This window comes from Chelmon rostratus, chromosome 1 (genome assembly GCF_017976325.1).
Source record: "Chelmon rostratus isolate fCheRos1 chromosome 1, fCheRos1.pri, whole genome shotgun sequence".
In the NCBI taxonomy this organism is placed as follows: Eukaryota; Metazoa; Chordata; class Actinopteri; order Chaetodontiformes; family Chaetodontidae; genus Chelmon; species Chelmon rostratus.
The window spans coordinates 11,296,165-11,323,033 of NC_055658.1; the positions used below are offsets into that span (position 1 = coordinate 11,296,165).

The window sequence follows — 26,869 nt, forward strand, 5'->3', positions numbered from 1 at the left end:
AGAGAATGGAGAAAATTAACATAACATCATTATTACTCACTATACTAATACATAGTATATAGTAAGAAACTAAACCAGCATGAATTATCAACTTTATGCAGATGACACAATTGTGTGACTAATCATTAATTTAATTAAATACTGACCACTGTGATGAAATACAAAAATATAGGTCATTCTCTGATTATGCTGATCAGCTGAGCAGTTGAGGGCTTCTTTGTCTCCATAGAAATAGCTTCAAAGCATATAACCATGATTTAGTGACCTGATACCTTTGACTCTATAGGTTCTTTTTGGAATTTACATTTTAATGTGAGAATTACAGGCAATGATACAAAGACACGATGGGAAATTCACTCAACAACAAGGAGCCACATCAAAATATGCTTTTCAATGTCCTTTTTCGTCTTTCTACATTGATACTGTACAATTTGTGATTTCTCAGCTCATATGGTTGAGCTGCTTAGGTTGTACTGTGGAGAAGATGACACACACATTACCATAACATGACATGAAGCAAAACAGGAAAAATGACATGAAAGAAAGGACATGTAACATGGCCGCAGGTGATAATAATACACTATAGTGAAACACCGTAAAAGGATGACAAAAAAACAAGCAATTTAGCCTTACTAGAGATGACCTATCTTCACATAATAGATTATATTTTTAAATAAAAGAATAAAATGGAGTGGAAAAAGAGACATGAAGAGAAAGCATGGGGGCACAGTGATAATAGGCTGCATTAGCCACATCTGCTAGGAATAGGCCTGCAGAGAGGCTACTTGCTCAGTGAAGTGTAATCTTCAGTGGCTTGGCCCCTGTGACAGCCAGCATAGTGAGTGGTTTGGGTGGGGCCAATGGGGCCTTACACAAAGCAATGAGTTTCACTATGGCAGGTAGGGGATACAAATAACACACATGCAGCATAAACACAGAGGGAGGGCATCAGAGTGTGTAGGAGCCCAGCATGAAAGGTAGATCAGCGCTGATATAGAGAGAAAACTAGATGTTGGAAAGGGGACTGTGGGGAAATTGGCTGGAGGGCGTGAAGGGATGAGAGGGAGAAGATAGAAACTAGGCAGCGATGGTAAACAGAACAGAGCTGTAGATGTGGAAACACAATGGTAGGAAAAGGGTGGATGGAATGATAAAGACGATAGCTATGCTGTAAAGCTGAAAGGGTAAAACAAGAGATACGGGGCGTAAAAGGAACGCAGTACATAACAATAGTGAGACGCTGGAGAATGATCACACGCTCCCAGTGGGAATGCATAGTGTTAACTGGTGGAGAAAAACCAAACAATACACCTGTGAATGGGCAAATCACAGAGACACACACATCTACATGGTAGAAGTCTCTACAAAACTTATTGTGGTTTAAATGCATTTAGTTTGTCTCGTAGTCAAAAAATGAGAATTCATTCATGTAGATTCACACACACACACACACACACACACACACACACACACACACACACACAAACCTATAATCCACTTGACCAGGTGACTTGACCATTCTATCTTTTGTCCTTCAGGTTGTGATTGGCCTGTTTATGAGTTGGAGGTACGACTTCATCCTGCTTTTCCACCTCCCTCCATCTTTATGGCCCTGTAGGTATCTGACCTTTAAGAAAGTGTCTGGTGAAATGAAACAGGGAGAGGAATAGAGGGAGGCTCAGGAGATGTACGTACCCCCTGGGGAGGTGGGCAGACTAGTAGACATGGGAAGTAGTGGCACTTGAAAGCAAATGGGAATCTGGATGGAAATAGAGGCACATCAGCGACTGTTTCCTGCAGGGTGGAGAGAAGTTGTTTGGTGTGCACCACTGAGGTGGAAATGTGTGGATGGCCTGGCATGGTGGGTGGGCTATAGCTTTTTTTTTTTCTTAAGGAATAAATTAGAAGCATTTTACGGCTATGGAGATTTCCAATAAGTCATTGACAGCACTTTTTTTGTTTCCTTCCATTAGAAGCTTTGGTGATCATGAAATGAAATAGTTTACAGCAATTAGGTTTGAAATAGGGATGAGCTATGTTTGAAGTGGGACTGTATTCACCCTTCATGCATCTAAAGCTCATGTGCTATGGGAAGTGTAGTAGGATTTTATGAACTTAATTTCTTCGGCTTCTTGAATTCTGTAAGTTCTCAAAAATCTTTTGGTGCTCTTAAGGAACAGGATGTGCTATATGATGTTATAAATGCATTTAATCAGTTATGTCACTGGATGTTTCTGTACTTTTCATGTTGTAAAAACTCCCATTCTGTACGCTGCTGTTAAAAAAAATAAAATAATAATACATCTGCAAAGCAAATGTAAGTTTAAAACTTTTCATTCAAGGAATATCCTTAAAACCCCCAAATATTATAGTGGCAAATAATCCACCAGTTATGTAAAAAAAAAAAAAAAACTGCAGGTCAATTTGCACAAAGTCATACAAATGTGCTTTTTCTCAAACCGCTGTGTCACATAATTCGCTGAAATAATGCATGTCTGAAGAGCGGTTTAATTCAGAAATTAGGTAATGTGTTCTCCCAGGCTTGACAGCAATTCTCAACCTTTACTGGCAAAGACATTTACTATGTGGCGCTTGTAAACATCTGATTAACATTGCTTGGCCCCCACACAAACAATATTACAGACATATTTGCGCACACAAACACATCACGCGAATAAGAACTAATCCTTTACAGCGAGGGCTGAGCACAATTGTACGAGGTAATAGAGTGTGGAGGGTGACAGCTGAAAAAGCACTCTAAGTACACACATGACCACACATCCAGTGGAGGAGGTGCGTACATCGTCGGCAGGAAGTGACACCCGTATTAACACACATACAGCCCCTGTTTTTCACATTGTCACGTGTAGTGCAGTATATATATGCCTCTGTCTGTCACTGAAGCACACTTTCACAGGTACATTGTGAGAGATGATGACAGCGGAGTTAGATTAAAGGGTACTTCTTGCCTTGTTGAGGAAATCGGAAGTTGTTATTATTAAATCCTAAATTCAGAACAGTCTCTCTCCATCAGCAACATTACCCTTCATCTCCAAAGGGGTTATTGATTCGAGCCCTAATCTACAAATAAATATATTGTCTGAGTTTATTTTTTTCCATGCTGTCAGCAATGTTAAAAGGACACAGCTCATCTGGCTGATGGATGGGAGCAAATGTAGCCCAGGGCCTAAGGGTGGACTGCAAGAGAAATGTACCTTATAACACACACAAACATACACACACAAACATCCCCTCCAGATGGGTCCCCCCTTGTGAGCACTGTGTAGGATCCAATTATGTGTGTGTGCGCGCGTCTGTGCGTGTATGTGTGGGTTGGGGTTGTAATCTTAACAGTTTAGAGTGCTGCTTTTTACAGCTTTTTTCTGATTGCTTCGGCCTAATTTTCAGCATCGCTGTGAATGTATTAATGCAAAAGGCAGATGCACAGTTTTTGCCTTAAGCCGCAAAATGTTTTAAGAACAAACACTTTTTTTAAATCACAAATCGATGTAGCTGAATGTGCCATCTCTATACTTATTCAAATGTTTATTGCTAGACATACAGACCACAAATCGCTTATCACAGAGACGGCTTTAGCGACGCAGAGCAGGGAAGGCAAGTGTAGATCAAGTAGTGTAGTGTATTAGTGGAGGTCAAGGCTGTGTCTTATTGTTGCCGTAATATAAAGTGTATTCTTACAATACCACATTATGGTTATTTTATGGATATTGTGGATACAGCCATTTAACTTTTACCATTTAAATGTATGTTGTACTTAATGTGTGAGGGTCTTTTATTCCATTTTAAATTTGCATTACTTTTAAATGTCTGATTTTTTTTTGCCGCATTGCAGTCCTGAAATGTTTTAATCCCGGTCCAACCATGTAAAGCACATTGCACAGCACTTCTCAAAACAAAGTTACAAATAAAATTTGTTGTTATTATTACGATTACATTTTCACATGTAAGCACAAGCTTTATAGCGAGGTGGGTGAAGATGACAGAATGAGCCGCTCGGTGGTATAAATGAACGCCATAAAGCACAATCAGTGAATATGTCGCCTCTTTTGTCTGCAGAGCTTTTAGTGTTGTTCTTGCATCGCAGGAGACACAACTGGATTTCTGTTACCTGCCTGGTGCAAGCTACAAGTCTGCAGGGTTTTGAACCATTTTAGCCTCTGTACTGAAAGCTTGTACTTCTGAGGATGGCAATATCAGTCACTCCTTTGGTTCTGTTTGGGCTTGTGGAGCTGCATGACCACAGAATCAAGCCGTTAGACTCTTAGTTGGATGTTTTAGAATGCAGAGAAAAAATATGTGGAATTTGGCCCACAAATGAATAAAGACATGCAAGCAATTAGTTAAAATTCTTAACAAAATAGTCATAACCCAGAATTGTCTGATAGAACATCTTTAATAAAAGATAAAGAACATTTTGTGTTGAGCCCTTTCACAGCCTCCTCTTCCAGCCACCAGACAGCCACACAGCACAGGGAGGTCAAAGCTGAGCAGAAGTCCCTGTGGGAGTTCTCTTGCCCTTCAACCTTTAGGTGCTCATCCCTGATGCTCATTCCCCAGAGGTGTCAGATGAAGACAAACCAAGTGGTGCTGTATGCAAAGGCGAGAAAGGGAAGTGTAGGAAGGGAGGGACAAGGAACTTGAGAAGGTGAAAGAGGACAGAAAGTGCTTTGAACGAGTGTGGTAAAGGAGAGAGTCAAGGAGATGAAATGGGAGAGTGAGGAGGGAGGAGAGTGGAGCGTGTGGTCATAATCAGGATATATGGGGTTAACAGACAGCAGAGGAGGGGGGAGGAGAAGAAGTGCTTGAAGAAAGAATACGATGAAGATGAGGCTGCATTAGCAGCACATCTCAGGCCAATTACTCTGCTGCTGCTGCCCCTCGCTTCTATCTCTCCTCTGCTTTCCCACTCTCTGTGTCCTCTCCTCTCACTTTCCCCTCCTCTCCCTCTCTCTCACTTTCTCTATCGCCGCTCTAACTATCCATGTGCTGTCAGCAGCAACAGATCCCTAAATGATACCAGTCTGCACTGGCAGGTTTTATCTTCCCGTGCTACAATAGGAAAGAAGGATCTGAGGAAAGATAAGATAGGACCAACCAACAGTGACAACAGCAAACACATAATGGCGCGGCACCTGTGTGACACAGTGCTTCACTGCCATCTAGTGGCAGGTAGCTCAGCAGGAGCTCCACAAGAGGATGCTGATCATTAGTTACAGGCAGTTGCATTACAGCAATGTGATCAAAAAGCACATCTGAGAAGGTGTTTCACAGATGAGTGCAATGAAAGACTTAAGTTCTGAAATACGTGGCGCACCTGTGCACTGCGGTACAGCTGTGTGTGTTGTGAGGTGTGTTTCACCACACTTATGAATTGTGCAAAAAAACCTCTGGCTCTGGCTAACTGACGACTAAGTGAAGCAAATTATGGTTTCTTAAACTGCTTGTTGTCATCCTGATAACTACACTAGAGAGAACATGACACACATTATAATAGAGCTTCTTAAAGTTTGGGCTCCAAACACGTCTATTTGCATTGATATGCAATGTATTTCTGATCAAATATTTAAAATGAACTAATTAAATAGGCTTGAAATATATTCTTCATTATGTATAACTTGTTTGGTGGTTCCACCATACCCTTCAAAATAGTATATGAAAGCTAAGGCTGCATGGTGATCTAAATTTATTGAATTACTGACATGTCTCCTGCTGATCAAAATTCATATATTTCAATGCTTCATTCCAATGAGCTGTCAGAACTCAATATAATTCAAGTGAAAGTAGCAACAACACTCAACTGCATCTAAACAGAAGATCAAAGAAAAAATGAGTGCACAGCGAGGTCCACTAGAATCAGAATCTTTAACAGGTTGTTATGTAATTAACCAAACCAAGCTTATAAAAGCATGTGAGCCTGCACTACAAAGCAATAATAATGCACTGATGTATTTTTAAAAGAATTGCTGTTGCATTTCTCATGATCAAACTAAATGTGACAATTTATGGTGACAGAAATTTTAGGGCGTATCCGAGGTCATAAGCATGAGGCATGAAGATATTTTTTACAGGCCCGGCTCAGACTGTTGACGGAAGGCTGTGTGGATTACTCACCAGTCGTGATGCTGGTGCAGGGACTTTGGCTCACGCATTGAGTCCTGTGGCCGGAGGATCCCACCACCAGGCGGTGGCTTGTCAGACAACACTGAACACCTACACACAGGCTTCTCGAACCAAGACATTTTAAGAAAACACAGCACGTCTACAGCAGAATACTTGCATGTATTTTCCATGCTTGATCGCCCCTTTCGGAGCTCTCTTGGAAGCATGGTGTTTGTTGAAAAGCCAACATTTTACTGGACAGTTAAACCCAAACAGCTTATTAGAATGAAACAGAGGATAGGAAGTACTGTACACGTGAATGGACTTGCAAATATGCTGACATTCAGTGGACAAAACTGTTTTGGGATGTGACAAGGCATTCTAAAATCATGAAAGACGACATAATCTGAGGAAATGTCAGAGTATTGCCGTTGCTGCTGTGGAGTAACCAGGAAAAGAGTAAAAGCTATTCCTTTAATTGCATGCAAAGTGCATAGCAACAACAAAAGCAAGTGTTGAATGCTGTGTCAAGTTGAAGTTTGTAAAAGAGCATATGTGGAATTAAGGTGGAAAATGCTGTGTACACAGCTTTTACTTGTTAACTTTAATTAGGAGATGTTTTGATAAATCCTTAACATGGGGCTAATCCCAAAGGATGTTTTGGTCAGTGACTCTATTTGCATGCATATGTGTCCAGCAGTCCGTTGTGGTGTGTGCGCATGTGTGTTTGTGTGTGTGTGTGTGAGCTGGGGTTAGTAAAGGTGCAAAGAGCTGGAAACAGATAAAAATAAAATCACAGGACCACTGCAGAAATAATGGGACATCTGGTCCAGACATCTGGAGCCAGAGGACTTTTAGGAGCTTCCCAGCATCGTCTCACCTTGCGGGTAAATTAGCAAAGTGAGAAAATATGGCAGGGGTAAACGATGCTGACAATCACACAGAGGGAGGACGGTTGAGACAGGTTACTGGGGATTCATCATTTGGAGGTCTTTTTTTGTCTCACATGAACAAAGGGTTATAAAGGATGGACAATGTGGGAGTTGAAATGTGTGTGTGTGTGTGTGTGTGTGTGTGTGTGTGAGAGAGAGAGAGAGGGAGAGAGAGGCGTGTTTGAAAGCGGATGGAGGTGGTGTCCATCTCATTAGTCTTTGCCAAGAATTGATGCATTTTCTACATTGACGTAATAAATGAGATTTTCTTCATGAATGTAGATCACTGTATTGAAATCAGTAATCTCGCTGCTCAAGCCATTCTGTTGACGATGACCACTCACATGCCCGGGCTTGAGACAGACAGCATTTGCTAACAAGCGTTTTCTTGAGACAGGTGGGCTGCACAAATAGATGATTGACAGTTCTCTTTTTCACTCATACATCAATATAAATCTTTCTTACACCCGATGGTCAGAATGCAGCGTTCACCGGGCTGTCGCTGGCCTTCACCAGTGTTTTTAAAAAAGACAAACATGGGAAAAAAGCTACTCCTGAAACGTCATGTCAAGATCTTCTTATGAAATTAGGCCATACAGTCCTTACATTTTATAGCTCTTTTTTCTTGAGGTTGTGGAGTTTAGAGTGTCACGTCAGAGAGAGAAGGAGAGATGGTGTCAGCTATTGATGACAAGCCAATGTGCTTGTCTCTTGTTTCCCCTTGGCTTAATGTAAGGTCACAGTGGAGAGGTGGGACAACAAATGCCACCAAGTCGCTCTGACAGCTTGACCCCTGGGAGAGAAAATACCCTTTTAATCAGATGCCCCTCCTCCAAACTTCCCCCACTCCTTCCCAATCTCCTTTCCACTTCCTTTCTGCCTTCTTTCTTCCCGTCATGTCCAATTCATCTTCTCTTAACCTTTGCTTTTCTCTATATCATCTCTAGTACCACCAACTGTTTTGCCCTCTGTCTTCTCTTTTCCCTCTTTCCTCTCCTCACACGCATATACATACACACACACACACACAAAGATACAGAAGCAGACACACCGCCGTCTCATCCCTGGCAGTTTCCTTGGGCTCTCGATCTAATGTCACAAATAGGTAATAAAGATGCCATCAAAAGGACACCAGAGGATCCACATTCTGCCTTCGTTCCATCCCACTCGTAACTCTCCAGAGGGCAGAAGGACATACATCACCTGGAGAGCCTGCTGGCATAGAATTATGTTGTTCAGTGCAGGCTGTTCCCGTGCTGATCCAAATGCATAACACCCATGTGCACAGAGAAAGAGCTGTGCAAATACAGCTGCCTGCATCGCACGGCACAAATGTTAGCCTGTAAGTGCAGACCATTAAGTCATCTAAAATATAAAGAAAAATGTATCTTAGAGGCCCCTACTCAGCATGCTAACCACAGAGGAGAAGAAAGAAAAGATGCAGGGACAGGACATGAAGCACATACTGTATTTATTCCCCTCTGTGTCTCCTCCGACCCCTCCTCAGACAGGCAGATAGGCTCTGCCCGTAATGTCTAGTCAGATATGACCTTGAGCGAGTCCATTGTCTCCCAGGATCTTCACTCACACTGTCACATCAGACCACTTCAGCGTTCTCAATAAAAACAACACAACAACAGCATCCCAATGATGTATTGCTGCACAGCAGTCGCATTAGCAAACAGCTGGGGCAGGTTTGTCATTTCCGCTTACTGGAATTATACAGCATAGTGGCTTCAAATGTCTTTCTAGTCAATTCTTTATGATTCAGCTTGTATTGTTCTTGTGTGTAGTTTTACTGAAAATGACGTTATGCAACAAGTATCTCTACAAAACCTTTAAAAATCACGTAAAAAGATCCTGAGTACAGCCCTAAGCTAGGCAGATAACAATTCCTGCACATGCATTACTAAATTGCAGCTTATCGGCTTTTTCCATCAATTTGTTTTAAGTAGAAAGGGTGCATGGACCCTTACTTGCTAAACATAATGACATAATACATATTTCTCAAAATTCAGGACCTGCATGTATTTGGATGTTTAGCAGGTGACCATCTAGTGTTTTGGACGCAACGTGTGAGGAATTGGTGCAAAGACCTTTTGCACAGGAATGTGCTGGGTTCAGTGTGTCATTTTTATTTTTATTTTTTAGTGCTGCGCCTCCAGGAATTATCTCACCTCCCCGAGTGTCACAGCACATGGTGGGGCGGGGCTCTGCTCCTGCTAAGAAGCACACACTCAGTTCTCATCTGTGCCCTTTTGGTATTTTAGTGACTCACTCATAGCAACTCTCTTGACTGCACCTTTGTGTGAGGACGGGTTCAATCAGGGTGTGAAACAGTTCAAAGTGTGATAATAGTTCATAATAGCTGCACAGTCATTTCTTATGTAATGAATATTTGTGGCACAATGTCTTTCTGAGCATGAGGGCATCACATGAGCTTCAATCCCAACTTCAGCCCCCAAGTCATCGCACAGCACTCTGACTTGTATCTTCTTCTGGATCCCAAGCTTGTTCTGATGCAGTCGCAAGAAGAGACCTTGAGATCATATGAAATCCCCCCAGTCTGACCTTTTCCAGTCACCAGGTGATGGTGGCAAACAGTAACCTCAGGTCCAAGCTTTAAAACGCTGGCTCAGAAACCCATGCAGGAAGGTAGTGGAGGGTAAGTGCACATAAATGCTGTTTGCCCACCTTTCAAAATGTGAAATAGAATTTATGCAGATCCCCTGGGTGGCATGCATAGTTTATATGGGTTAGTACACTCTTTCATACTTTATCTATTGGGCTCTCGTTTTGTCCTTCTTTAGATATTTTCACATGAGCACAGAGCAGCCATTAGCCCACCATCCTCTCATGCTGGGTTGAGATCAACAGCAATAAACCTATCTTTGCACTGAAGCCAGCCAAAGTAGACTAGGCTTTTGTGTGGCAGATGAGACTACTTGATTTAGGTTTATGCAAAAATGAACCTCCAAACACTCGGCTATGCACACTCTGTTAATTACATACAGTACAAGCTTCCAGTCACTGGCCTTCTTAAGCTATTCAAGGCAAAAAGAATAGTAGGTTTATTGACATTAATTCAATACACTTTCAAAACAGTACATATTACTTGATGCATATGGAAATTTGCCAAAAACAATGATTGTAGAAGTCAGAACTGTTGTTATTGTGCATTTTTGTATTTTAGTCAGGTTGGTTGTTTTGACCAGACCCCTTTCAGTTGCTGTCCACCTCAATCCACATTGTATTTTTCAGCAGCCTGTTTTTTACATTTGAATTGGTCTTTTATTAGTCACTAGAGTGTGAATTCGTTCACCTTGTGTGTGTTAGACTCCTTTCTTCTTCTTGCTCGATCCATTATTTCAGCATTCTTGCTCAGTGTTCTTGTGAGGTGCACTTAGAGCACCAGGCTGTGTTTAGCGCTGATGAAAGTGCTCAAAAGACCAGAGACAGAAGGAACATCAGACTGAAGGAGAAATCTGCAGGAATCTTCATTTTAATTAATTTTCATGAATTTCTGGCTCAAGCTGACGTTCTTAAACTAAACTCCAGCTCTAATAATCTTTTGTGCGAGAGCTGACGCAGCTGAGAAAACCTCCATAGTTCAGCTGCTTAAAAATCAGGGGCCTCCTTTATCATCCAGTTTCGTGCATAAACTATGCATGGACTCACGTCCACAAATAAAATCAGATTTTTTTCTTGTGCTGGAGAATGTGTGCACATTTTGAACTACTCCTCACAGTGCACACTGAAATGTATGTTGAAACAGTTAAAAGAAATGCAACAATTACAAAGAAAATGACTGACTGTCTAACGGCTATGCACCCTCTGTTGTGGTTCTCAGTGTCACCATCAGGGTTTCAGAAATGTCCCTCCAATAAGTGCCACCATTCAATCTACAATATGAAAGACACACAAGTGGTTCTGTGTCCAGTGCCTCTTTTCAGCATTGCAATTTGTCATATTTTGAAGGTCTAACCTTTTCCTTAACTTTGACATGGTCTCTCTTTTTTGTGACAAGCCAATTGTGCTAAAGAAAGGTTTTTACTTTCCCATGTAAAACCACTTCAGGCTGGTTCTGCCTACACTTTTCCACAAGCATTGCATTAAGGATACTATACGTTTTGAAGGATTTATTCATTCATTTATTTATTGCACTGTATATGGTGTTTAAGGGCTTCCTTGACATAAATGACCCTATTTGTTCTCCATCAGATGGATGATGAATAGGTTGGACTTAACATTGCCTGCAGGTCTGCATACGAATGTTTGATAAATTCCAGTTTCCTTGTGTGGGGGGGCAGTTACCCACAGCATACCTGTCAACACTTTGAAGATAAGGGAAATTTTCTGGCACCCCACCTGGGTCATCCCACCAACCTTACCACTGTCCACGTACCATTTACATTTAGACAAGGTTACAAACAGTGCATGCTAAAATCACCACTAGGAAACCACTTGCTTTAAAATATCAGAGCAACAAGGATTGAGTTGACTAGCTTGTACACTAAGTGACTACAGTTAGTGGCCAGAATCAGACACCTGGTTTACAGTGAAATGCTGCGAATATCCCCCATCCCATTATCCCATCCCATATTATGAAAATTCAGCATGTAATTTATTTATGTATTACTTTAAGAATATGTACACATCACCTAAAGATTATGCTTTAATTTTCAGAGATTTGAGAGAGACTATAACAGTTATCCTGTGGATTGAAGTCCTACCTGAATCCTTTAAGACATAATTTGTCTTTCAAACAAAAATATGCACTCAGTGGCCACTTTATTAGATAAACCTCTCCTGATGCTGGGTATTCTATCTGTTCTCACAGCATTCCACAGAATTCAAAGGCATGCATTCAACAAGGTGCTGGAAATATTCCTCAGTGTGCCTTCTGTAACGTGCCCATTGTAGCCACAGCTTCCTGCTCTTAGCTGACAGGAATGGAGCTATTGCCCATTGATGTTATGTTGTTATATGTTACTCTGCATAGCGCTGTTATAACACATGCTTTCTTGAGTTAACTGTTACTTTCTCACCAGCTTGAACCGGTCTGGCCATTCTCCTCTGGCCTACCCTCATTAACAAGGCGTTTTCACACAGAAAACCGCTGCTCACTGGATGTTGTTTTCGCACCACTCTCAAGCCGAGACTGCTGTGTATGAAAATCCCAGGAGATCAGCAGTTTCTATGATACTCAAGCCATTTTGTCTGGCACCAACAATCACTGCATAGTCACATAGGTCACCTTTCCTCCCCATTGTGATGTTTGATCTGAACAACAATTAAACCTCATGACCATGTCTACCTGATTTTATCCAACAAATTGCTGCAACATGACGCTAATAAGACATTTGCACAAACGAGCAGGTCTATAGGTGTATCTAATAAAGTGGCGATTGAGTGTATGTTTTGTATTGAAGTACACCAAACAAAATAAAAGTTTTAAGTTCTTGTGTGACTCTGGAGGTAATTTCATTAACTGCATTAACTAATGTACAGGAAAGGCACCCAGTGCCTTTAACAGTGCAAAACCATGTTAAAGTTCAGAGTCTGTCATGCAGTGCAAGAACACCGTCACCATAGATCACATATAAGAGCAATATTACAAGTGTCTGTGCATGTCACCATTAACAATAATGTCCAATATTATCAATAAAAAAAACTAAATAAAATAAACTCTAACTCTAAGAAAAAATGGAATTATGGCTGATACTTTAACTACTAACTAAAATTTGATTGTACAACCCTGCTGCCTCAGGGGTTTGATTTTTCAAACGTTCGCTATTCAACGGCCCCTTTAATTTAAAAAATTCTGCATCATAGAATCACGGACAATGAAACTTTCCTTGACTTTTTTCTGCATAATGTTGATGTCATCTTACTTTATATAACTCCAAACTGCTTTTGTGCTTTGGTGCGGTGTTTGATAAAGTCCTTCATCAGGGCATGTGTATTACACTTTTGCACAATGTCAGATGGTCAGTCTTTTCTGAGTCATCATGCTGCACATCCATGTCTTCAGGCGCCAAAAGAGTGGAGAAACATCTTTCTGACGACGCCACTGATATGGGAATACAGAGGCGAAACTTTAAGAGGTTTTCAACTTCTCTGAACAAACCACTGGTTTGTTCGCTTCACTGTGCCAATATTGGGCTAGGCTCCATCTCCTCTGGGACACAGTGTCTGTCGCCACCTTCAGTCTATTGCTGCTAGCACATCCTATTGTCACCTTGGAAGTTACCTCCTCCACAATGCTGTCATCTCTCAGTGTTGTTATTTGCCCTTTTAACACATTTGAACATTGAAGGGCATCTTGCCTTTGTGCTTTGTATATTCCTTGCTTCAGCCTCACAGGGCACGAACAATGCTTCATGACACAGAAGGCCAGAGAAAGTCCTTCCTTTAAGCACCTGTTTGTGTAGGCCTCTGATTGTGGCTCTTGTTTCCCCCTTAACACTGCCTTCATCCTTCAGTATGTCAAAATTTGCAATGAGAGTCGCATGGCAAGAGCAGATGCGTGGGATTGCTTTTGTGCGGATACACAACCTGGTGGGACCCTGACCTAAGACGTTAGTCACTACTTCATCAACCCCCAAAAGTGATTCAGAAAGCTTCATGAGCTTTGATGAGTCTTTAATAAAGACAGCTACACCTTACACAAAGTTCAGTGAGTCAGCCACTAGGATCCCACTGCTGTGCACATACAGTCACCCTGAACATATTTCCTTTAGTTGGGCCTAAATACAAGAAAACCACTAACTTCAGCTGCTGCTTGACTATCCTCCTCTGTGCAGACAACTGTGCCAAGGCCTGTCTTGATGGGGTAGTCATTGAGCAAATGTGGTTGCTAGTTGAAGTGGAATTTGGATTTTGAAAAAAGATCCTGAGGTATAGTATGAATTGAAGCAGAACTTCACCTTGCGTTGCTGAACTGGAAACAGTAGACTAGCACTGCTTAAAAGTAACTACCTTTCTGAAAAAGATGGCAGGATTCCAAAGTTGTGGTGTGTATCAGGAAAAGAAAGAAAGAAAGAAAGAAAGAAAGAAAGAAAGAAAGAAAGAAAGAAAGAAAGAAAAGAAAAAGTGAAAATAGAGCATACTTCCTGCAGCTATGGCTGCATATAGTGTATGCAAATATTACCCATACATTAATACGCATATGAATAGTATTCCATTAAGAACACACCATTCTGTACTCTATAGCCTATTGAGCTAGATGTTTCCTGTTAAGTTGTTAAAATTTAACCCATGTTTGAGAAACAAAAAATAGCTCCTCTGACACTGATGACAAACTGTGACTCACACCTTCCTCTGCTTCTTTTTATTTGTAAGATCTCCAAATATATGAAGCATGTGGGATTTGTCAGCTTTTTCTTTACCCGGTAATATAAAACCTTACATTGACCTTAGGTTTACAATGCATAGGTCATCTTGACTATAAAACCGTCCCTTTCTTCTTGTACAAGCCATTAAATTCAGTACATGCTGCTCCCACTATTAGATAATTATCTTAACAGAAAAGATCTTCATCCTATTTCCTGTTGCTGTTCCCCATTTCCCTCTTATTTTCTATAGACCTCCTCAGTAATCCTGCTGCATGATCATGGGGGAAATTAATAGAAATACTGCTGCAAAAATTATTATTCAATATGAACACACTCACTGAGGCTTACTCACTCAAATAATGTGTGTGTGCATTGTAAGTTTTTCGTTAATTATTATGCATCTTTTTTTTTATCTGAGGAGTCGCTGAGACTAATTTTTCCTGTAACGGTAAATTGCTCTGCAGGAGTTTTGAAAAAATACAAGAAGACACTTGTTGCAACATTGCAATTTAATGTGTTGGGTTTTACATCGCATCACATCTGTCTTCACAGGCAGGTGCTCTCACATCCAATCACAGTTACAGAAACGGAGGAGAAAAATCACAACATCGAATGTGATGTGTTACTTGTGAGTAATTCCAGAGCAAAAATTGATTTTCTCTAAAGTTGATGAACCAAAACTTGACTCAAGTTTTAAGTTAAGGAAGTGGACGTTGCTAAATTATTATTTTCCATTTTCCAGCCTTTTACACACTCCTGGAAAGTCCATTCTATACCTCCATTGATGTACTCAAAAATCTCAAATTGAGGCTCTGAAATAGTCACACTGTTAGCAGGCAGAAACAAGAACCTGTGGTGGGTCAATCGATAGAAACTTCATTACTGGGAAGCCTGGCTAGTAATCTCCTTGGCTGCAGCTGTGAGGGGCACACATTCTACTGCAGCACCTGTTCTCAATGATACATCCAGCCTGTACCTACAGAGGCATAAAAGGCACACTCACACCTCACTGAGGTCTTACCATCTCTTTCTCTGTCTGTCTGCCTATCAAATACAACCTCACAAGGTTTTCATGTTACTTTACACTCTCTCCCTGTTTCTGTCTCGCCCTTCCAGATGAGCTTTCTCATATTTGTGCCAGGATGCATCTTTAGCAGCTGACAAGAGCAGAAAGGGAGAAACTGATGGGAGAGAACAGTGGAGGAGAAGAGCAGCAGGCGGGGGTGTAAGGAGGAGAAAAATGGAGAGTTCAGAAATTGTGTAGTATAATATTATGTTAGGACAGCTCCATTTTACACAGAAATTGGTTCCATGATGGCAAGCCACGGAGACATTTTTAAGCATTTTTCCTTTGTACCTTTCCCTCTTTGAGAAAATTGGGTCTCCACAGGAAAAATGACAAATCATCTACTTATCAGGAATAAGTACTCTTACAGGTTTTCAGCCCTGGACCCAACTCTCACATTTGTACTAATCCAGTCCTGCTGTAGAACAAAACCCAATGAAAACAAAACTATACATTTAGTCCTAAATTGCATTTTGGACCCTACTAGGCAGAAAAGCTTGATGGGTCTGGAGCAGCACTGTACTGTACCTCATATGTGACTGAAGCATTACTGATGGTTTTTTTTTTTTTTTTGCTTTTTCATGTCAATTCAACCAGTAGATGGCAGTGACAGAGCAAGAACATCATAGCTGGCTTTATAGATTAAAGTAAACCAGTACACAGCTCACACAAAGAAAAGTTCATTTTGTCTCTGCAGAGATGCAAAAAACAGTTTTCCTGGTTATTCACACTCCATCCCATAACTAATCAAGATCTGCTCTTCCCTGCCCCGCCTGGTGATGGCCACTCTGTCCCCTTGAGACTGAGGGATGCAGCTGCAGTGTGGCTGTTGCAAACTAGAGTGCACCGGGCTGGAAAATGTTTTTCCAAGATAGAGATAAAGACAGAGGATAGGTTGATTACTGTCTTACAGACTCTCGTATGAGCCCATCTTGGTGCTAAAAGTCAACACTGGGACTTTGTCGAGAGTGAATATCTATATGCAAATAGTAGCCATTATGCACCCAAGTATTGCAAAGTAAAGCACAACCATGAGGCTATCTCCCACAGCTCACTCTCAGCTCTGACTGACATTATGTAAGAGGTCTGAATGAGATTTCTGCCCTGTCGAATAGACTCACTGAACAGCGTGTCGTCTGGTACACCATTAAACTGAAATCTGTGTTCAATTTGCAGCAATTATTGTTTTGTGACAAAAGCAGGAAATGTAGGTTTGATTAATTAGGAGTTAGAAAATAAGTATTTCTGACAGCAGTGCATTGATTTGCCAGGAGGCAGTTCTACAGATATTTATTATAACACAGCAGTGATACATGTTTCTGGAACTGTATAATACTGTAGCAGCAGCGATTCCAGCTGGCTCAATAGCTAACAAAATTAACTGGCTTCTGGTTTTGGCATTTCCAAAATTACAGTCTAAGGAGAGTTCAGCAGTTTTTTTGAGGTCATTTGTACTGTGTGAATGTCACATGCTATAAATCACACATTTGACTTTTTAAATTGAGGAAATAGTTCAGCTCTCCGGTATCCTGAAGCATTTACACAATTACACTGATAGGCCCAAAGGGAGACTGACCAGGCCCGTCAAAACAATGTGACACATCTGTCACTTGGTATGCTATGGTCCTAATGAATTAATGATCATTATGTCATATTTGTCTTTCTTTTCTTTTTCTTTTTTACGTTGTTTTAAATAAATGTATCTGTTCAGACTCAGATGGTATTTTTAGAAAGCTGTTCCTGGCACAGTGTCCAAAATTGAAAATGTCAAATTGCCATAAATGAAATGAAAACCTACTGCTAAACCAACAAAGAAATCATCCCAGTCAAAGACACTGACTGTTGTTGCACAGATCGCTTTTAAGGACTCTACAGTACACAGAAGTTTTCTGGATCTCCTGACACAATACTTCTGTGTGGTCATATCCATCTTACTTAAAAGCCGTGGAGCTGTCGCATGGCTATCAAGATAGCTTAGCAGCTCTTTGATTAAACGAAAAGACCAAGGTTAACAGGACATCTGTTAGAAAATCTGGGCAGAGATTACCCAGCCTCATCTCACACAGACTCAAAGCAGCAAATGATGTAAGTAAGAACAAAGTAATACTGCCTCTTAGCCTTATTCAACCTTTGTAGTATTTTTTTTTTTTTTTTTTTGTCTGACCACCACATACTGTTACATTTGGAAATTCAACACAAAAACAAGATACAACATGCAAAGTTTAGTTGATATAATACATGTGGCAAGTTGTAGAGCTTTGTACTAATATTGGAGAGGATTTAAAAACCATTTAGATTTTCCAGGATATTCAGAACTCTTTTCTTTATAACATAAATGGAGAGTGACAGAAAAATGAAGATAAAGAAACTGGTATGACATGCAGCAAAGGTCACAGGCCAGATTTAAAACCAGAACATTGCAGTCATATTGTAAGCACCTATTTGCGTATTTGTGTATACGCAATCCAATAATGACATTCACGTCATTTATTTTTTATGCTACCAAACGTCCCCTATACCTCAGCCTCATGATATCAAGACAGGTTGAGAGCTGACAGGGGTCTAGAGGGAACAAACAGACACAGAGGTCAGAGTATCAGGTTGACACATGGCGTCACTGACCTTTGTGTTACAGCTCCTTGCAATGCAACTGCTTCAGAGTAAATAATGTAAAGCTGACAACAGCCTGTAACATATGACTTGTTTGAAATGGTGTGCTGTCTCAGACGTGCACTCCATGTGAAGAGAGGAACCCATTTGACAAATGTGCAACATGCGATCATCTCCTCTCCACTTAACTTTGACACATTTAACAGATCAAAACAAACACCATGCTTGTGACCTGTATGGGGGCATTTGAAAGCCACGTAGCGTTCACAGATTTTCTGCACATGTGAAGCCAAAATCATTAGTCAAATGTGATGCTGTAACATTGTAACACATAAAAAAATAATGTAAATGTAAAATAAAGAAATAAAACGCTGTGGGATGCATCACTTTCACACACAAAATATGCTGTATTTTTGCTATGTTGTATTTAAGCACACTCTACTGGTTCCCACGCAGTCTGAAATTTTACTTGATTGAATTTAGAGAGTAATTTCCATCAGCTGTGTTTGTATTTTGTTCTCTGTTCTTCACAAAATACAAGCACATTAAATCAATGAATTGTTCTTGCTCTCTAAATAATGTTTCCGTCGTGTCATCTAAGGCAACTGCTCTGGACTGACTCCTTACTGATGATCAACAGCTGAACACCTCAGACTCTCTGCACCTCAAGGCAGCTCTCAAATGACTCTCATTTCCCTGATCTGCTGCTTTCCCACACTCCAAAGCCTCCTGTGCCTTCCGTCTGTATTTACAGAAATATTTCTGAGCTCAGAGCATGGACCAAAAAAAAACTCTGGATGCTGGGTACACAATGGATTTACAGATGATCCATATTAATATACTGTCTGTCTATGTCACTCAAATATACTGTTTATTGTGCAAAGTGCCTCATAAACTCCAAGGGATTTGGTCTATCTCTATAATCTCATCAAGCAACAAAGGAAATGCATGAACTTTAGTCCCCAGTATTGTCCATCCACCAGACCTTTACAATGAGGAATGACAGCAAAGACCTAACGCAATATGAGACAAAACGAGTGTGTGTGACTGTCTCAATCTGCCCTTTTCCAGAGAACTTCAATCACTCAATTTCTCTGAGCAGTATGCTTCCAATCCCAGCAAACAGCTGGCCCGGCATTTAGAACACACGAGGATTAGGGGGTTGATTTAGTTAAAGGCTCAATCCAGAATCAGACCATAGCACCACTTATGATGCCAAGATCACCTCTCTGCTGGTTTTGTTTATGATATTTTCATGCTTTTTGTATTGATTTTATGCATATAAAGCACATATGTAGATGTTAATGTGAAATTAATGTCACAGTTAGGTTATGGTTGCAAAGATTCTGAACTGAGCAACAACCTTACTGAAATTAGACGCTATCTATCTATCTATATATCTATCTATCTATATATATATCTGCATATTTACTTATCTATAATAGAATCAAAGTCAAAGTTCAGAGGTTGTAAGACACACTGTGCATCATCATTATATCCTTATACAGTCGCTTTAATTCATTCTGTACACTTTTTGTGTTTTTTTAACTAATGCTGGATTAAAGTAATCTCTCAACTGTGGATATTTTACATCTTGCTTAGTCTGCCGTGTCATCATAAGCTCTGTTGGTAATCATATGCTTTCACTCTACCACAGGAATACAAGGAATGCAGCTGGTTGCGGTAACATGGGTGGGTGTGGAAAGTACAGGTGTGTGTTGATGTGCTTTGATAGCATGCATGAAAAAGGACTCAAGTAGATTTCCCAGAGCCCATCGGCTCTCATTGGTTAGCACGAGGGGCTGATTTGCATATGGTGGGAGTGTCCTGAGCCAGCACTGGGATGAATGACTTGTTCAAGTCAGATGGCAATAAGGCATAGCACTCAGCAGAGATCTGCGCCGCTCGACGCTCAAAAATGTCTAGGTTACTTAAGCTGCCACTCTTCCTGCTGTAAGTGGAAAGTGCTGGACGAGGACATAAACATGTTCAACAGCAGACACACCAGCCTTAGCAAAAGAGGAGGAATATGGGTAAGTTTGATCATAATTTACTTCACAGACAGAATACACTTTAACACAACTACAAGTACCTTTTATGATACTGTGAATACTATTTTATATCATTAAGGCAGACACATGACTAAGCCCCTCTTTCTCTACACTATACTGTTTTTATTCTCATGTCCTTTTTTATGACTGTGCAAATGAACTTTAACAACTTTACATATCTATTTTCTTGGATTGATTGGCTAAAATTATCATCATAAATGGAATTGAGTGTTGATTTATATTAGCTGTTGAGCTCTGCAACAGCTAATAAAACTGAATATTAATGCCATCACTTAATAGTAATAAGACAGGAATACCTCATTTTGCAAATCTCATTCTATAATGCAACTCTTTGATCTAACTTTATTATCTTTGATTATCTTGTATTACAGGGATTGTTCATCATCCTACTTTACACCAGCCCTCTTTCCTGTTTTGCAAATTTCAGCCAAGCAAAAGAGCTCATCTATAAGATAAAGGAGGGATTACCCAGGGGGACCTTCATAGGGGCCATTGGAGTAGACTTAAATTTGGATTTCACTGTTGAGCCCCCCTTTTTATTCAGTCTCCCGCAAAAGAAGGTCAGCGAACAGTATGTGAACCTCAATAATACCACTGGGGAGCTTTACACATCTGCTACAGAGATTGACAGGGAGACTCTCTGTCCTGATAACTCGGAGGGACAGGGATGTGTCGTCTCACTGGATGTGTTTGTTCTGCCTCAGCAGTACTTTCAGCTCGTCAAAGTTAAGATCTTTATTGAGGATGTGAATGACAACAGGCCAAAGTTCCCAGTGGATGAGATCTGTATGTCAGTCCCAGAGAACACACCCATCAATGCTCGTTATGCGGTGGAGCAGTCTGCTGTTGACCCGGACCTGGGTCTTCACGGAGTGCAGACTTACTGGCTTGTTAATGACTTCAGCATGTTCACGCTGGATGTTGAGGAGAACGAGGGGGGTGAGCTGACACCCTTCCTCATTGTGACAGAGGCTTTGGACAGAGAGACCCAGGCTGAATACATTACAGATATCATTGCAGAGGATGGTGGGATGCCTCCCCTACTTGGTGCAGCTACTTTAAAAATTGTCATCACAGATGTGAACGATAACTGCCCCCAATTCACAGAGTCACAAATTAATGTCACTCTGCATGGGAATACTACCAAAGGGGCACATTTGGCACGTCTGCATGCTTTTGACCCTGACCTTGGTGCTAATGCTCAGATCAGCTATGCTTACAGTGAACGTGTGCCAAGGGACACCAGGAGCTTGTTCCATTTGGACAGAATCACAGGGGTGATCAAGCTAGCAGGGAAAATAGACACTGGCACAGCCACGTTTTACAAACTCACTATTCTAGCCAATGGACCCGGTTGTATCCCTGCTGTTGCTACTGTTACTGTCAACGTCATCAAAGTTGTTACAGGACCCCCTGCTGTCATACCCCGGTACATTGCACCAGAAAAGGATGGGGTGGTGACGGTAAAGGAGTCTGAGCCAGCGTTTTCTCCCATCGCTTTTTTCACAGTCAAAAACATTGATACGAACCAAAGGGTGGACTGCCATTTGGAAGGGGCCGGCCCCTTCAGGCTTGGCCCCTATCAGCTGTTCAAGAACGAATATCTGCTAGAGACTACAGAGCCCTTGGACTATGAGAAGACACAGGAGTATGAGCTAATTGTGGTTGCTAAGAATACTCGAGAGATTGTCATCAAGACCTTCCTCAAGGTGCAGGTGTTGGATGAGAATGATAACGCACCGGTGTTTCAGCAGTCTTTGGTAAAAGTATCTGTGGAGGAGAACAATCCACCAAATACCTTTCTGACCCAGCTCCAAGCCACAGACCAGGACAGCGAAAGCCGTGGGGAAGTCATCTACCTCCTTGGAGGTGACGCCCCAGGTATCTTTGCCGTGGATCGCGTGACAGGGGTCCTGACAGTGACAACATCGCTAGACCGTGAGGAGAAAGAGACATACCGGTTCATTGTGAGAGCGGTGGATCAGGGGACACCCAGGAGGGAGTCGATCGCAACTGTGGTGGTGACTGTGCAAGACCGCAATGACAACAGTCCACGCTTCATTAATAAAGACTTCACATTTTTTGTGCCAGAGAACTTCCCGGGGTACGGTGAGATCGGGGTCCTCTCTGTGACGGATGCTGACGCTGGGGAAAATGGTTGGGTGGCCCTTTCCATCCTCAACGGCAGCGACATCTTCATGATAGACACCGGCCGAGGGGCGCTGAGGGCCAAGACATCACTGGACCGTGAGCAACAAGGGACATACCAGCTGTGGATTGAGGCCATTGATGGTGGGGAGCCTGCACTTTCCTGCATTACTATGGTGACCGTGCTGTTGTTGGATGTAAATGACAACCCACCTATTGTTCTCTTCCCTCAGTCCAATCAGTCTTACATGTTAGTCCTACCCAATACACTACCAGGAACATCTATCACAGAGGTCTACGCCGTGGATAAAGATACAGGCATGAATGCTGTGATCGCCTACAGTATCATTAAGAGGAAAGGTGGTGAGCCAGGGTCATTTGCCATTGACCCAGAAACAGGAAATATCACATTAAAGAGGGAGCTCAGCAATCGGGGCCTCTACAGCCTTCTGGTGAAGGTCAGTGATCATGGCCAGCCTGAACCACTTTACTCAACAGTCATGGTCAACTTCTTTGTCAATGAAACAGTGAGCAACGAGAGCTACATCCAGAGTCTGCTGACCAGAGAGGCTGACATTGAGGTAGAGGAGAGGCCCTGGTACATTGGACAGATGAGAGAGGGGCCTGAGAGGTATGAGCTGTTCCCTTGTCAGCCTGTCCTCATTGCTCTTTCGGTTACTAGTCTGGGGCTGTTCTTCTTGGTCGTTACACTGACATCTTACATATGCTGTAAGAGATTCAAAAAGCACCGAAAGAAAAGATCTGAAGTGGAGATACCTTTAAAAATGAAGAATGACTCAAAGCAGGTTGTGAACAGAAAGCTCAGGCAAATTTCAAACATCTGATATTCAGTTGTCCCCACATCCAAACCCCCCACTGTTTACATAAATGTTTACAAAATGCACTGTGAGAAGTGTAGTTCTTACATGAAGTTGCTTGCTCTTCTTGCTTTTGTCATATGATTATTGTTACTGCAATATATTACATGCCATGTGTTTCTATCTTTAAAAAGAGCACACAGTACCATTCTCTGTTCTACTTTTTATAATATCTACGAACCATAACACTCAGATGTGTGTCAGAAAACCAAAGTAAGGAACAAATTAGTATTGGCATCAAGTAATAAGAATTTCATTACAAAGTTTTAAGAGCAACACATTAAGATTACTCAAGCTAAGATTCTATGTAAATACTGTACAAAATGTTTTACAACTTTATATAAAACTTTTGCATTATATGAAAAGGATGACAGTTCAAGGCACAGCAAATGTTTCTTCCTTATTTTTTCAGAAGATTTACATCTTTTTACACTACCCTGCGCAATTACATGGAACATCAGGGAAAAGTGATTTCAGTCTATTTATTTACTGAATAAATGTTTAGCTGTATTCATAAAGTAACCATACATTTCAAAATTCATTGATACAGAAAAGGTCAATCAAAATGTGTCACTTTATCAAAGGCATAGTTAACTTGTTATATTTATATTAACAAAAAAAATCTTAACTCAATGCCCACTTACGAGTTTCTCCAGTGCTTTCAGTTGTGTCTCACATTCTTCTATAAAGTGATATGCATTCCATGATATATATATTGATACATGACAGATATTCTGTTAGATGAGGTTGAAAGCTGCAGAAAAAGCTAGTATGTGGACCTTGAGAAGATTTTTCTTGTCAAAATCTTGTATGATGTCTTGGAGTCATGGTAATAGCCAGATGCCCTACTTACTGTGAAGGCTCACAGTAGTTACAGATCATGTATGTAAAACCTTTGAACGGCATCTCGGTACAGCAAAGAGTCACAGATTTCCATCAGACTGAATAACTTAAATTGTGTCCAAACCTCTTTGTCTTCAAATCGCTTCAAGTTACAAACATCACCTTCCTTTATACGACCGTGCAATTCTCAATGTGTCTGTGAAAACATGCTAAGTGTTTGTAAAAGAAAATCAAAGTAACTATTAAAGACACTTTATTTTTATAATACACTGGATTTTCTTCTGTATTGATATCACATATATACACCTACACATTTTCAAATGTTTGTGCATAAGAACTTGTATAGGAAAGTTTAAAAGCACAATCTATTCTGTCTATCACTCTCAGATTGATTGGCAGGTTGTTTAATACACAGTCTAACCCTCGACAAAGGCTAAATATATTTCCAACACCTTCTTTTTTATTTGTATCAATTATGTTTCAAAGCAGAGCAACAAAGCAGGCCTGTATTTTGGATTGTAATGCACGACAAACACACAAAATGCAGATTTTCCATCTGTTACATATTCACTGCGTATAAATATATGTCAAATGCGGTATGGTCAAAGCCATAATGACTGAGTAACATCAGTGTATGAATAATTAAGTACATCATTAGTCAAACCGACGCAAGTTTAGATTGCATCCTCTTCAGACAAGATTAAATCTGGTGTACAAATTAACTGCTGCATTGTTCCTCAGAGCGAGATGAAACTGTTAAAGATCAAAAGCCTGAGAGCCTGTGTTGTTGTTGTTCTCATCACCTGCATGGAGCTGGTGAGGTAACACCCACAGTCCCACTTACAAGGACTGGGCCGACCTGTAGCCACAGCTGCTCCTGTCTTGAGCATTTGAGGATCAAATCAATTTCGTCCAAGCAATATTTCTTAAGGGGTATATGCAATCAATGTACTCCTAGTGCAAGCACAACTTGCATGAAATATCACCCAAGAAAGTGAAAAGTGTATTTGATGCTTTCTCGTCTACAAGATGAACCCATCAAGCCTTCTGATTTACAAAGCTGATGCTCCTTTGCCTTATGTGTTTGCTCTGAAGGCTGTTTAGGCAGAAAGAATTTAGAGCTCTTTGTATTCCTGTTAGCTATGCACACTCCCACGTGAGGAACTCAGTTGTATTGAATGACTTTTCAAACCTGCTCAGGTTTGTCTCTTACAAAACAGGAAATACAAGCAAACCCATGCTGAGAATGTATTCACACGTGCTGCTTCTTAAGTTATAATAAGCATTTCAGGACAGACGCACATCATGTCAGCACAGAGCACATCAGGGGCTAAAAACAGCTCAGTGTAATCCTCAGTAATCACCTCTGTCCGAACTGTGCACTACACAAATAGGCTGAAAGATGATAATCATACATATTAATGCACACTAACATCTTTCAAGACAGGTAACAATATGGGTGCTGTAGTGCCACCAAAATAATTCATGAAATGCATCTGCTTTCATCTGCTTTGTGAAGAACAGTCAGCCATGCAATATGGATACCATCTTGAATGGGTTCAGAAGGGCACTTACTTGTCTGTGCAGCTGTTGGAGATTAATGGAACAAACCGTGTAACTATGTTCATACCTGCGACAATGCATGTGTTTTTGTGTGCAAGAGGAAGAGAACAAAAGAGTAGGATGCCATTTTTAACAAGTTCAGTGAGCAAAAACATGTTCAAAATGTTGGCGCAGTAGTCCAAATGTTAGAGTCTTGCATGACAAAATTCATCTCTGTGTGTGAAAGACGCATTTTTTCAAGTTTATGTTTATAATCTTAGCTTTTTTTGATTGTGATATCATCAAGATAAGCATTTTAGGTGTCCCTGACCAAAGGGATTTAAACCAAAATTGTTCTGAAAGGCAAACCGTCATACAGTCCAGTCATACAGATATTTAAAGATCAAGGCATACATCTGGATATTCTTGCCATGACCTCACTGTGCAGGACCTTGTAGAAAATATGGCACGCAAGGATTCAGTAGTGTTTTGCTTCTGTGGGAACAGGTTCAACTGCTCAACCCTTGGCAAGCCAGGTCCCATGTTAAGATCAGCCCTATTTATTAAGCAGAATCAACACCTTGGTGATAATAATAAATACATCTGCTGCCTAAGCAATGGTTGTTTGAAGCCAAGTGACACAAAATTTGGTGGTTTCTGCACAATTTTACTTTTTATACTGAGTAAACAATTGCAGCATATGATTAATTGCAGTAATAACAATGGAGGTTGGATTTCACTGTATCACCTTTCTCTTATGCCCATTCCGACTGATTCAGTTAGTCATTTTCCCTCAGCGTGTTGAGACAGGAAACAAAACAGTCATACAAGCCCTTTAGGCCTATTGAGGCTAAAACCCAGCGTTTATGGTGATAGAGTATGCTCTCGAGTGCAATAACAAACACTAGTTCTGGTCAATAAAGCATAAGGTTTCATCATGACATCACACCTGCATTGAAAATAAATTCATAATCCTAAATTCAACAAAGAAATAATACGCTATTCATGCATTTCTAAGTTATATGGGCCCTTTGATGTGTTTGGTCGGTTACAAATTTGTTTTGAAACAAAAAACAAAGAGTTTTCATATTTTGGGGGGGGGGGGCAAAATGACATACTGTTCCTTCTGACTTCTGTTCCTGTACACCTTCTGTTTTTATGCAGTGCTCTGTTGTGGCATAACCTGCAGCAACACCACGAACTACATGCTGAAAAAATACCAATGAATCAAAACTTGCCCTGTATCTAAGGGAACATGAATGACCAGCATAGGTTTTATAAGATAGCATGAAAATTAACCCACTGTGTTATGTTTGTTCGT

General features: G+C 40.8%; 1 protein-coding gene across 1 annotated transcript; it reads left to right on the plus strand.

Moving 5' to 3' along the window:
* Nucleotides 1-20,001: 20,001 nt before the first annotated feature.
* Nucleotides 20,002-24,182, plus strand: LOC121609037 (protocadherin-20). The gene is made up of 2 exons (XM_041940554.1): nucleotides 20,002-20,098; nucleotides 20,509-24,182. The coding sequence occupies exons 1-2, from the start codon at nucleotides 20,051-20,053 to the stop codon at nucleotides 23,128-23,130; spliced, it is 2,670 nt and encodes an 889-aa protein (XP_041796488.1). The 5' UTR covers nucleotides 20,002-20,050; the 3' UTR covers nucleotides 23,131-24,182.
* The last annotated feature ends 2,687 nt before the right edge of the window (nucleotides 24,183-26,869 follow it).